General features: G+C 37.8%; 1 protein-coding gene across 2 annotated transcripts in view; it reads left to right on the forward strand.

Annotated features, from left to right (window-relative positions):
* The window catches only part of MRPS28 (mitochondrial ribosomal protein S28), a 100,454-nt gene that overhangs the window by 51,934 nt on the left and 33,993 nt on the right, over positions 1-14,527 (forward strand). Inside the window, exons 3-4 of one of the 2 annotated variants that reach the window (XM_082600724.1) lie at positions 4,056-4,099; positions 10,348-10,393. The exons of the other annotated variant lie outside the window; for it this stretch is intronic. Of the exons in view, the coding sequence (XP_082456850.1) occupies positions 4,056-4,099; positions 10,348-10,379 (76 nt within the window). The 3' untranslated portion in view covers positions 10,380-10,393. Of the gene's footprint in view, positions 1-4,055; positions 4,100-10,347; positions 10,394-14,527 lie in introns of those variants that run through there. 2 annotated transcript variants of the gene reach the window in all.

Here is a 14,527-nt window from a genome sequence, read left to right on the forward strand (position 1 = left end):
ATAATCTTTGCTGCAGTTAACATAATCCTGTACACTCTAATATTTTATAAGCTCACATGTGAAAACAGGAAAGAATTTCATTTTAAAATCTGTTGTGTAGCTCCAGCTGTTAAAGGGCTACTGCCATTGTCTATACCACACATTTATTTTGGTACTCGTTCATAGATGGGCTTGTATTATTTATTTAACTCTCCAAACTAGATTGTAACCCCATATCTGTCTTTAAGGCAGTGTTGGACAAAGGCTTAGAGTGAGCCCTTATTAACTGCAGTTGTGGAATTTGCTTGATTCAAGTGAGTTGAGCAGATCAAAACTAGTTTGGGTATACTTGGGGGTTAAATTTGAAACATTTCTTACAAGACCTAAGAAAAATTCACCCTGACTTTTTATACCAGCAGAATCCAGTGTCTGTAGTTTTGAGCACACGTCAACGTTTGTGAGTGTTTTAGCTGTGTGGACAGAGTGGAGCAGCAGGGCAGCTGCCACTCTCTACGTCAGTTTCTGTTGATACACACCCATCAGCATAGTCTCTGAACTCCCCCCCCTTTTTTTTTTGTAAATGTCTTTAAAAACTTGTTGGTGTACCAATCAAAATTAGTTAGCAATAAAAATCATTTTTAAAAATCGCCTTTGAGTTCCTCTGAATCTCAACATTTTCTCCTTCACTCATGGATCTCTTTTCATATTATGCTATCTGGGGGAGATTTGCAAAAGTGATGATAACATGTTTCTCTTCTAGCTCTTGCTTTGAAAATATTGCAAAAGATAAAGACATTGTAATGCAGCATGGATGAACCCTGAAAACATTATGCTAATGAAAGAAGCCAGTCGCAAAAGACCACATATTGTGTCATTCTCTTTATATGAAACGTCCAGAATAGGCAAGTCCACAGAGACAGAAGGTAGATTTGACATTGCGAGGGGCCAGGAGAGGGGGAAATGGGGAGTTTCTGCTAATGAGTGCAGGGTTTCTCTTTGGGGTGATAAAAATGTTCTAAAATTAGGTGTGACCATAGTGGCACTAAATGAATATACTCTGTGAATATACTAAAAATCTGAATATACTCTTTGAATACACTAAAACCCACTGAATTGTATACTTTAAATGGGTATACTTTATGATATGTAAATTATAGCTCAAAAGCTGTTTAAAAAAGCTGTAATAATGGGAAATATTGTAGTTTAAAAAATTATTAATATTCTATGCTTATAGTTAACCTCTCCCAAAGTACCCCACTTTAGCATAGTAAATATAAGTTGTATGTGAACTAAACCATTAGCCTAGCTTGTAATAATACTGACAATATAGCAGTTAATCTGTACAGTCCTGAAAGTTGACCATTTAAAAGACTTTTTGTGTTCTTGGACCACATCATTATGAGCAGAGTTAAAATGCATTCATTCAGCAAATATTTGTTGACTTTCTACTATATTCCAGGTACGGTCCTACATGTTAAAAACACAGAGATGACCAGAGCATAGTTTTTACCCTCCAGAGTCTCACCATTAGGAGGGTGGACAGACAAAAGCAAAAGCATACCTAACGTGTGACAGTGTCATCATACTCGACATCCTAGAGTGGGTTTTGGGAATGCTGTGTCTACCTCAAAGCACTTGGGAAGTTTCTTTGAGAATAGGAGTTTGGTCTAATTGGAGGAAAAAGACAATGGGCCAGAGAGATGAAGGCTTCTAGGCAGAGCGAATGAATGGCTCATGCCAAGGCCCAGGGGACAAAGGGAAAACAAAACAAGCCCAGACAATTCAAGAACTGCAAGTGGCCCAGGTCTCATCTGAGGTCAGAGTTCATGTGGTGGGAGCTGCCACATGAGGCCAGCTGCGCCAGGAAGGCAGGCAAGGGTCCTAGTACCAAGGGCCTGATAGGCTTTGCTAAATTCTCAAAAGAACAGTTCTTAAGAACTGTTCATTTGTTATACACTTGTTAATTTATAATCACTCAATTTAAGTGCAGAAACGCAGTATTCAGTTCAGCCTTTCATTTTTTAGACCAAGGGCCAGAGAACTTTGTTCAAACTAGGACTGACACCTAGAACTCTCCTGAGTCCCATTCCAACAGGTTTGGTCCTGTATCACTTGCCTTTGGAAAATCAGAGGCTGAAAGGTTTAGTAACCCTCAGTAAATGTTAGCTATTCTTAATTTTCAGAAACATTTCTAATACTGTCCAGTAATAACTAAGAAGTACTGAAAAATTGTCATCTTTACACATAGAAAGTCAACTTTACCCATAGAACAAATGTTTCGACGAAAACCTTTGTTTCAAAATTTGATTAGAAGCATAGATTTATAAAGTATATGACTGTTTTTGTTTTAAGCCACTAAGTTTTGGAGTGGTATCTTACATAGAAAAAGATGACTGGCATAGATTCTAGTACCTGAAAGTAGAATACTGATATAAAAATAACCTAAGAATGTGACTTTGGCTTTGGGACCAGGCAGTGGATGGAAGCTGTATGAACCTTGACATGTTAGCAGGAGCCTAAGGGGCATCAAGGAGACTGTCAGTGAGGGATTAGATGTTACTGGAAGTTGGGGGAAAGGGTATCTTTGTTGTAAAGTAGAGGAAATTTGGCAACATAATCACAATAATATGGAAAATTGAAAATGTACCTAATGAACTAGGTGACCTAGATAAGGAGCTTTCCAGGCAGAGGTTAAGGGTGCCCCCTGGCTTCTTCTACCCTTTATAATAAAATGAGAAGAGAGGAGAGATAAGCTAAAATACAAGATGCTAACTCTAAAATCAGCCAGGACTTGCTGGGTTCAAAAATAAATTTATTTTCTTGTTCTTTGCCTCTCCAGATAGTAGATGATTCTAAAATTAAGAAATGGCTTATGGGCAAAGGTGAAATCCAAGGGTGCTGTCAGGGAAACATGGTCTAAAGATGAAGTCAAAGATGTCACTGTAAAACCCTTTACCCAGACCTCAGAATGATTTAATAAGGAGGTATCTTATACACCCTTTCAAATAGACAAAAGGTCCTCTTAAAATCTAAAGGGTGTGCCTCACTGATCTTCTTTCATTAAATAGATTAAATAGACCTTCTAATATTCTTAAGAACATTATTGGTAACAGTTTTAAAGTTAGAGAAGGGCTTATCTCAACAAGATTTGTGGGTGTGACTTCGCTTTGGTCTAATGGAGTGAATCCAGTATTACTCAGAAAACTCACAAAATTTTTAAGAGAACTGTATTGGAGGAGACGCTGTTAGCTGTGACTAAAAGGGACAAAGACTGTCTAAAATGAAGAGGTGTTTGGACTCCTGGATTTCTAAGGGGAGGAAGCAGGCTTTGAAAACTACTATTCCACTGCAAATGCAGGCTACCTTTTATGAAAAAGGAAACATAGTTCAGAGGATGGAACCAAGAACCCAGAGGGCAGAGAAGAGCCCTAGAGAGTCATTCCCAGATAGTGGGACTAAGCCTTAATCAAGCAACTGGCAAGATTGACTGGCTTTCGGAGTTGTTATGGGCCAGAACCTGCTATGTGCCTCCTTTCCCCCCCCTTTTTAGGACAGAGGGTCTAGAGCAGTTATCTTATGCCTGTCCCACCAGTGTATGTTGGGTATTTATGCATAGAGGTGTGTACTTTGTTTTTTTAGTTTATAGGGCTTTATATCAAGAGGAATGGCAATAAAGGATCTGTTCCCATGGAACCACACTAAAGGTGTCTCATTTGCACCTGGACTTGATTTAGATCATGAGATCTTGGACTTTGAGCCTTAGCCTGATGCCACCTTACTAAATGAGACTTTGTGGAGATCTTGGGAGGAGGGAATGTGTGTATTTTGTTTGTGAGGGGAAAGTAAATAATTTGTGGGCAGCATCAGAGTGTGCTGATTTTTAAACATATCCGCAAATTCTCTGATGCTCCTCCAATCTAGAGGTGGAGTCTAATTCCCTTCCTTTTGAATATAGGCTTGCCTTACAGTACTCACTTTTCACAAATGGAATGCAGTGGAAGTGACTGAGGAAGTGACATGATTTCTGAGACTAGGTCATAAGACGATTCTACCTCGCTTTCTCTTTTGGAATTTAGCTGCTGTGCTGTGAGGGATCCCAGACCGCATGGAGAGGCCAAAGGTAGGTGGTGTTCTGGGTGACAGCCCCAGCTGAGGTCCCAGCCACATCTAGTGTCATGTGCCATGCCTGTGTCTGAGGAAGCGATGTGGGGAACCCTGGGTGAGAACTGCTAGCTAGTTTGGGGTTGGTAAGTTGCTTGGTCAGAGTGGTTATGAGTTTTGTCTTGTTTGGCAGTTAATCTTTTTTTTTCTTTTTTCAATCCTTTAATTGAAGAATACCATTCATAAAGAAAAGTGTACCGATCCTATGTATACAGCCCAGTTATCCCGAAGTGAACACACATGTAACCATCACCCAGTTTAAGAAATAGGAAACTACTAGGGACTTCCCTGGCGGTCCAGTGGTTAGGACTCTGTGCTTTCACTGCAGGGAGCCCGGGTTCGATCCCTGGTCTGGGAACTAAGGTTCTGCGTGCCAGCATGGCGTGGCCAAAAAAAGAAAAAAAGAAACAGGAAACTACTGGTACCTCAGGTGCCTCACATGTGCCCGCACCCAATCACTACCTCCTCTCTCCTTTACACAGGTCATCCCTATCCTGATATCCAATGCCAGAGATTCATTTGGCTGCTTTTTACCTTTACTTAAGTGGAATCATAGAGTAGGTGGTTTTTTTGTCCGGCTTCTTTTGCTAGCCTGTTGAGATGACCATATTCCTGTGTGTGATGGTAGTGTATGCACTTTTGTCACTGGACAGCAGTGTACTAATGGAATTGAAACCTCACGGTCCTCTGCAGCAGCAGGAGAATTATGCATACCGCTTGTGTCATGAAATATGCAAGCAGAGTGGCACTGTATTTTTTTAAAGCAAGAGAAAACGGCTGCAGCCTGCTGAGTGCAAGCAGCTGCTGCTTGATGTCTTCCACTGTGAGAGCACCTTTCTGACAGGTTCTCAGGCTCAAGTCTGAGGTCAGAACAGGATTAAGACAGGAACCCACTCTGCACTGACAGCTGCTCCGTTAGTCAGTGCACTGACTTCAGCTCCATGGCTTCCAAGGAATGTTTAATTAATTTTCTCACTACCAAAAGTTATCTCTGAGAAAGCTGTAATCATGTGTTTTAACTGGGTGGGTTTTTTTTTTTTTTGTAATCGGTTATCATTTTCCGACAAATCCGATGAAATTTTTGTCCCTAAAGCTCTTGCATTCTTTACCTAACACAAATTTATCAAATGTATCCAACTGTGAATGTTACTATCCAGTCTTCTCTTTATTATTATCCAGGAATAGATCATTTGCTTTGCAGACCTAGGCAGCTCTCAAGAGACACCCAATCATCCATCGTATTGAACAGCTGGTTCCCTGTAGCAGAGAAACTGCTCATGGGAAATAAGGAACTCTGTTGAGGGTGTGGGACCCTTCCCTATGTGGAGGACCCAGATACAAGGATGTAGGAAGAACTGAGCTAGTGAGGACAGGGATGCATCTGCTGTTGCTCTTTCTCTGATGGTTATGTGGAGATGAAATTCCAGACCATTTGGATCTTGGCACCAGAATGCTTCATAGGAAGAACATTTCTACCTCTGCACAAAAGCTAATGTCATTCTCTTGCCAGATAGAATACAGTGACATTTCTGTTTCCAGTGGAAATATGTTTGTTCCTATTCTCTATTTATTTGGTACACAGCTCATTGATGATGAGCTTAATTTTGGAAGGCCAGGGTAGGAAGAGAAAGAAAATAGGCTTACTAGAAAGTTAGTTTCTTTCTAATATACCATGTTAAGTCCATCATGATGATACCCCTCAATCTATATGAATAAAATTGTTTCTATCTAGCTATGATCTAGAAACCACTGAGAATATTCCAGCAAGTTTTGAAAGGGGGTGTTTTTGAATGGTTTGATTTAAAATATGGACAATGTAATACATAAAATTCACTTAGGGGAATAAGCATTTATTTTCCAAAGTTGATAAAGTAGGTTCTGTGAGATCTGTATTACTACCAAAAGTGCAATATCTTATGTACCAAGACATTTTCAGCACTTAGAATTCTTCAGCTGCAATTAACAGAAAGACCCACTTTAACTGTCTTAAACACTAAGGAAATTTATTAACTAAAATAACAAGGAATTCAGAGGTAGGACAGTTGTAATTTAGTTGTGATAAGTGCCCTGGGTCCTCCTCTTTGTAATTCTCTAGTCTAGACTAGCCCTCCTCTCCATATAGGTTTGTACTCAGGCTGATCCCTTTATGGTTGCAAAATAGTGGTGACAATGCCAGGTATCACATCCAGAATTGACAACTTAAAGATGCAGAAAAGGGGGTATTTCTTTCTTGTGTCTCTTTTTTTTTTTAATTTTTGTTTATTTATTGGCTGCGTTGGGTCTTTGTTGCTGCGTGTGGGCTTTCTCTAGTTGCGGCGAGCAGGGGCTACTCTTCGTTGCGGTGTACGGGCTTTGGGCGGGGGCTACTCGGCTTCTTATTGAGGCGGCTTCTCTTGTTGCAGAGCACGGGCTCTAGGCACGCGGGCTTCAGTAGTTATGACTCACGGGCTCAGTAGTTGTGGCTCGCGGGCTCTAGAGTGCAGGCTCAGTAGTTGTGGTGCACAGGGCTTAGTTGCTCCGTGGCATGTGGGATCCTCCCGGACCAGGGCTCGAACCCATGTCCCCTGCATTGGCAGGCGGAGTCTTAACCACTGCGCCACCAGGGAAGTCCCCTTGTGTCTCTTTTAAGAGTAAGAAAACTTTCCCAGAAGTTCCCCTGCAGATATTCGTCTGTATGTTATTGGTTGGAATTTCATCACATGCCAAGATACAAAGCAATCATTGACAGGGGGAGAGACCACCATGACTGATTCAGACTTGTCAGGATCTGCTAGGCTGGCTGCAAAATTTGCAGGATTCACTGCAAAGTGATAATGTGATGCCCAAGCCAGGGACAAGGAAATTAATCTTCCCTTCCCATGGTCCCACAACCCTAATTCACCATGGAGGGCAACCCCAGGAGATTGCTGCCTGTGTGCCAGGATGCACAGAGGAATTATGCCCTAAAGTCCTGAGGCACATTGTATATAAAGAATTAACTTCTATACATATAGCTGATTCACTTTGTTATACAGCAGAAACTAACACAACATTGTAAAGCAGTTATACTCCAATAAAGATGTTAAAAAAGAATTAACTTCTTATGATCCCTGGGAGAATTGATAAAATAGTCATTCAAACCATTGTCTGTAGGGCTTCTGTCTCTGGCTGAACCTCAGTTGAGAAAGGCTGCTAGAGGGTCCACTGAAGACCAGCGGCTTTGTTACTGTTTCATCCAAACTACCTAAAAATAAAGATCAACACCAAAATATTAGATAAGCAAATGTCCTATTGGTAATATGAGTATTGTATGAAATATGAAAACCTTTTTAGTTGTACCCTTGGGGTGAAGGAGTGAGATCTAAAAGATGAAATACGGAAATACTAGTCAATGGTCACATCCAGTATTTTATTTTTAGCTGGTGATTCTGTTAAGCCAGCCTCCCTCGCATCCCGGAGACTTGGTGTTTATTGGCAAATCATTTTCCCATCAACAAAGTCACAAAAAATGATTTTCTGTCATGTGAGGGGAGCAACAATTACTGTGAACCAACCTTCAAGTAGGTATATTATGCCAAGAACTATAATATACATATTAATTATGCCATATAATATTTGGTCATAAGAGATACCTGGGAAGGTACAATTCAAGATAGTATTTATTGAAATATAATCCTGGTGACAGCACCAGTCCCTCAAAGTGTTAAAATTTAGAGCTCTGTTTTTGCTTCCAAAGTTCAGGCAAACCACTACTTTATGCTGTATCACTGATGTAATTATCTTTACTCCACTAATAATTGTCAGACACATGCATGCTACTTGATTTCCCACTCTCTACCAACTCAGGATAACAAAATAAATACCAGCTACCAAAACTAGACCAAAGTGTCACAAGAAAAGAGAACTACAGACAATATCTCATGAACTGGGATGTAAAAATCCTTAATGAAAGGCTAGCCATCCAAAAGTAATTTTTTTAAAGGAGTAATACGTCCTGACTCAAGTGGAGTTTTTTCTGGGAATGTACGTTCACTCAGTGTAATTTATAATATTAATAGAATAATATTATCAGACACAGAGCATTTGACAAAATTCAACACACATTCATTAATTAACATTCAGCAAACTAGGAATAGCAGGGAACTTCTTCAACCTAATACAGGCATCTGTGAAAAACCTACAACTAAGATCAAACTTAATGGTGAAAGGTTCAGTATTTTCTAAGGTCAGAAATAAGACACAGACGTCCATGGATGTCCCCTTTTCACCACTTTTTTTTAAGTAATTTTATTTTTTTAATATTTATGTAATTTATCTATTTATTTTTATTTTTGGCTGCCATCGGGTCTTTGTTGAGGCACGTGGGCTCTTCCTTGTGGCATGCGGGATCTTTCATTTTGCCTAGCGGGCTCTTCGTTGCAGCGCATGAGCTTCTCTCTAGTTATGGCACGCCGGCTCCAGAGCACGTGGGCTCTCTAGTTGAGGCACGCAGGCTCAGTAGTTGTGGCGTGGGCTTAGTTACCCCTCAGTATGTGGGATCTTAGTTCCCTAACCAGGGATTGAACCCGTGTCCCCTGCACTGGAAGGCAGATTTTTTTACCACTGGACCACCAGGGAAGTCCCCACTTTCACCCCTTCTATTCGACATTATACTGCAGGTCCTAGCCAGAGTAGTAATTAAGACATACAATTTGGAAAGAAAGAAGTGAAACTGTCTTTATTTGCAAAAATCACAGTCATATATGTGGAAAACCCAAAGGAATCAGCAAAAACCTAGTAGCCCTAAAAGTAAACTTAGCAAAGTTACAGGATATAAGATCAGTATTCAAAAGCCAATGTATTTCTGTATACTAAGAAATAAACAATTAGAACATGAACTTTTAAAAACTTTATTTACAATAGCATAGAAATGTCTAGGAATAAATTTAATGAAAGATGGATATGCAAAACCTCCACACCAAAACACAAAATATCACAACGGGAAATTCAAGAAGACCTACATAAATGGAGGCATCAGTATTGCAAATTAATCTATCGATTCAATGCAATCTCAATCAAAGTCCTAGCAGACTTTTATGAAGAAATTGATGAGTTGATTTTTGAATTTATTTGAAAAGGCAAAAGAACTAAAATAGCCAAAACAATCTTGATTGCTTCTTATCTGATTTCAGCACTTACTATAAAGTTACAGTAATGAACACAGTATGGTACTGACATAAGAAGAGACATATAGATCAAGGTTTGAAAGGGTTTGTTGGTTGGTTTGCATGGAGATATTGTACATGTTTTATATTTATTCCTAGATATTTTATCTTTTTGTTGTTGTTGCTAGTGATATGTTTTCATCTACTATGTCTTCATACTAATTTTTGTTTATATCTATGATGACTGCTTGATTTTTGTGTGTTAATTTTGTATCTAGTCACTTTACTAAGTTTATAGTTTGTAATACTTATTACTTTGATTATTTTAGGTTTTCCACAGCATAACCATCACTGTGAACAATGAAAATGTGTCACCTCCTTCCAATTTTTATGTTTTTCTGTTTCTTTTTGTTTTCTAAATACATTGGCTACGTTGGCACTCCTTGTTATTAAAGTACAAGAGTACCAAGTTGCAGGCTTTCTTTTTTGTCTATTAAGCTGATTTTTTAATACTTAGAGAGCATTCTGAAATTTTAAATTGAAATGATGCCTTTTAAGAAAAGCTTCTAATTTTAATTGGAAAGTAATCATTTTGTAGATCTATGATTAGTGACTTGCTGATACATTTTTTTAATTTACTGTAAAAGTAACTGGAAAATTTAGAAATTATGTAAGAACAAAGAAAGAAGAAAATGAATCCTGTCATTTGCAAGTGGTCATTGGAAATATAATGGTGTGTTGCATTCTAGGGATTTGTTTCCCAAGTAGGATATCTCGAACAGAGAAGTTGTATTTTAATATGTAGTGAATGATATTTTTAAAAGCTAGCTATAATTTTGGCAAATTCGTTCTCTTCCTATAAGATTTTGAACCTTGGAGTAAATATTAAATTGGATTTCTGTCAAAAAAAGTAAGACTCTTTTGGCTAGGAGGATTGTTTGTATTTTCATTGGTAGGAAAGAGCTTATGTTCCAATATCTATTTCTTCCTCACTTCAAGCAAACACATATTAAGAGAGTAATCCAAGAATGCCACAGTGTAGTATATATATCAAAACATGACTATTGTTATAGAATTTCCTAAGTTTTTTTTCAGGTGGAGGGAAGGGTGAGATGAGCCCAGAAGAGAGGTAACAGATTATTGCCATAGTCAAGGTGTGGTTTAACTTTGACTTAATGATTTAACTTTGGACAGTGGTATTGGGGATGTAAGGGAAAGAATGGGCTCATGAAATATTTAGAAAATAGTAAGCAGTGGAATTGGTATTTAAAATGGAGCATTGGGGTCAAAAGGCTTTTTAGATTTCTATTTTAAGAACCTTGGATAAGAAAAATTTGGTCTTGAAATTGTGTTAGACCTTTTTGGATTGGTCCCTAACAAGAATGAGATTCAGTAGTTTTAGGAAGATTTCTCACTAACCTCTTTCACTCTCATTGTAAAATGTGGCTTTACAGTATGTGCCTTGTAGTGTTGTTTGAAGGACTTAATAAGTTAATATTAAGAATATTGACTTATTAAGAATATTGTACTGGGCACATATTAAGTGCCCAGTAAATGTTAGCTATTTTTCTTCTGATTTGCACAGGATTACTTATATGGACTTGCTTTTTCTTTTATTCTCTCCCACCTTTTTAGACTGTATAGTTTCTTTCTATATAATTTTGAAAATTTTGAAGTCATTCATTATATTGACAGTTAATGGGGTACTATATTTATTCAGGTAACATAGAAGTAAGGGAGGAAAGCTCTGGAGCTGCACATGTCCATTGAGTTGACTCCTTGACATGAAAGCAATATTTAAATCTGGAGAAAAGTTGGATAGCCACAGTAGAGGAGAATGTAACTTTTAGGAACGTGCCACAATGGAAATGTAAACTGCTGTAAAAATACAGCATTCTTGTAAAATAGTAAAGGAATGGTTAACTTTGTTAAGTATATCTTAATAAAACCTCTTTTTAACTGAAAAACTATGGGAAATAAAACAGCTACCTGAATGTCCACCACCTAGAATTAACAAAACACTGGTTTTGGTGGTGGTGGTTCTTCTTGTTATTGTTTTACTTCAGATTTCTTTTTAATCAAGGAGACAAATCAACAGGTTAAAAAAAATTGAAACCCCCTCTTGTATAGTTGGGTGAAGCTAACTGAGACAAACCCAAACAAACCCCAGAATTCTAATGGCTTACCACTATTTCTCACTCATATAACACTGCCATGTCACTGTTCCTGGGTAATGGCTGGCAATGTAAAGACCCAGACTCCTTTCATTTTATGGCTCCACCATCTGCAGCACATGTTCCAAGGTCACAGTGCTCATGTGGATCAAGCTGATGGAAAAGGAAAGAGAAACTGTGGAAGGTATTCCCATTGATTAAGTTCCTTGGTCTTTGTGTGACCAGCCTCATTTCTGCTCATATTCCTTCCATTGGTGAGAAAATGTCACATGACCCCACCTCGATGTAAAGGTGCTGGGAATATAATCCTTGGCCTCCCAGCAACAGCATGAAGAGGGTTCAGAAATCTGCGGTGAATAGTCAGTTTTCTCTGGTATATTTACTTTGTTTAGCTCCCCCATACCATTTACCTTTCTCTCCAGGGGTAACTATCATCTTGAATATATAACATATAATATATACTTTTTAATATTTTTACTCTATGGGTACGTAGCCATAAAGAATATATGATATTGCTTTTTGTGTGTGTTTTTAATTTAAACATGTTATTTTATTTAAAAAATGTTTTATTTTATATCATCTTGTAACATTTTGACTCAACACTGTATTTTTGATATCTGTCCAAGAATCTACATTGAGATCTAGTTCATTCACTTTATCTGCTATATAGATTGTACTCTATAGATATACCTCAATTATTTATACTTTTCCCTATTGAAACTTTAGGTGGTTTCTAGTTTTTAATATTATAAATATGAGCATTAGCTTTCTTGTCTACATTTCCAGAGACAAATGCATTTGTTTCCTTATATTATCTGAAAGCTTAATCATTGGATTGAAGACTGTATATACATTTTCTGTTTTAATAAAATACTGCCAAGTTGCTTTCTAACATTATTATTCCATTTTAAATTTAAAGTTTATGGTGGTTCCCATTTTCCCTCATATTCATCAAACTTTGGGTTTTTTTTAAAAAACTTTATTTTATTTTGACAGTCTAATAGATGATATATTTTTATTTGCTTTTTCCTCATCACTATAAAGTGACGTTGAACATCTTCTTTATACATTGGCCAATCAGGTTTCCTCTCCTATGGGTTGACTGTTCATATTCTTCATCCATTTTTCTATTTGTTATTTTTATATATTCTAGATATTCTTTCTTATATATGTTACAAATTACCTCTCTTCAAAATGTCTTATGTTGTACCTTTTTCACAGTGACTTTTGTCATGCAAGCGTTTTAAATTTTGGTATAGTCAACTCTGCCCATCTTTTCCTTCAGGAATGGCTCTTGCAGTCTTAAAACACAGCCTACAAATTCTTTGCACATTCTTCCCATCAAGGAGGGTCTGTATCCCCCCCGCCTTGAATCTGGGCTATATGATTCCTTGAACAATAGACTAGCAGAGGTGACATTGTGCCAGTTTTGGGGCCCAGGCCTTAAGAAACTTATAACTTGCAATTCCTGTCTCGTGGGATGTTTTTGAAACACAACCACCATCCTGTGAGGAAGCCCAAGCCCCGTACAAAGTTACATGTGGACAACGACCAGCAGTCAGTTCTAACTTGCCATCTCTGTGAGTGAGCCATCTTGGAACTGTCCCAGCCCAGTCACCCCAGCAGACATGGTGTGGAACAGAGGTGTGCTATCCCTGCTGAGTCCTGCCGAAATTTCAGATTCTTGAGCAGAATAAATGATTGTGGTTATTCGAAGCCACTGTTTTAGGATAATTTGTTATCCAGCTGTAATAGTTGTATTCTGTGTGTCTTATCTGGAAAAACCTTTTCTACCCTGAGGTCAAAAAGATATTTCCACTATTTCCGTACAATGTATTCAAAGCTTGATTTTTCAGACTTAGTTTCTGTAATATATTGGTAACTTATTGTTTTTATTGTGATAGTATACATATAACATAAAATTTACCATTTTAATCATTTAAAAGTATACAATTGGATGGCATTTAGTATGTCCACAATGTTATGCAACCATCATCACTGTTTATTTCCAGAACATTTTCATCACCCTAAAAGAAAACCCTGTATCTATTATACAGCTTATTTTTGTGTATGGTTTGATAGGGAGATATACGTAATTTTTTTTTCCAGATGTAAACCAATTTTCCCAATACATTTTACTGAATGGCCCTTCCTCTTTCTTACAAGATTAAAATGTTTTCTCTATTATATACTAAGTTCCCTATGTATACTTAGGTTTGTTTTAGGACAATTTATTCTTCTCAGTTCTCTTGCTGAGGGATTTAGGAAAGTAAATTTATATTTATAAACACACTGCCTTTTGGGTAGGCTTCTTTCCAACATCCCTTTAGTAGTTCTCTCTGTACAGTTATGTATATATATTTTTCTTTAATACAATAACAGATCTCTGAATGGCTTTCCATGTGAGCAGGATGCTAGGACTTTCCAAAATTACATACTGGCTTTGTCAAAACTTATTATATGTTTTGTATAAAGTCATATGTTCCTATGCCAATCAATCTAACTATATTATTAAAAAACACCCCTTGTTGATAGTAATAGTTGATTTGAAATTTTGTATTTGACAAGATTGTAGCTTTAAATAGGATTAATCTTAAGTATACATATCTTACTACTGTTCTACACTGACCTAAGCAAGTGTGGTCATGCCCTATTCTTGGGTTCCTTCTGTAGATAATGGTAACCTCCAAAGAAATTTGAAGCAGGTAAGGACTAGCTACTTCCTTTAACATCATTATCAAGTTATAATGAAAGCAAATCTCAGACCCAATTCTGCTACACATAAAGACACACAGAGATTTGTTAACTAAGTATTAACAAGCAGGCACAGGGCAGTACTTGGAACAGGAGGAAATCCCCGTTCTCAGTACTCAGAGGGGCTCTGCCCAACACCTTGCAGTAAAGGGGTCACTTAAAGGGGAATTGTGTCTCCTTCATACCAGCAACAGGCAAACAGAATCCTCCACGTTTCAGGCTGATAGAGGAGTGTTTGATTTAAAGGAGGGCATCGTCCAGCAAGGAAAGCATCCATGCCCAGTTGGTTCCTAGGCTTTTTTCGTTAAAGGATGGAACAAGTTGTTAAAATACTCT

Source organism: Mesoplodon mirus (genome assembly GCF_964341445.2).
Source record: "Mesoplodon mirus genome assembly, chromosome: 16".
NCBI lineage: Eukaryota > Metazoa > Chordata > Mammalia > Artiodactyla > Ziphiidae > Mesoplodon > Mesoplodon mirus.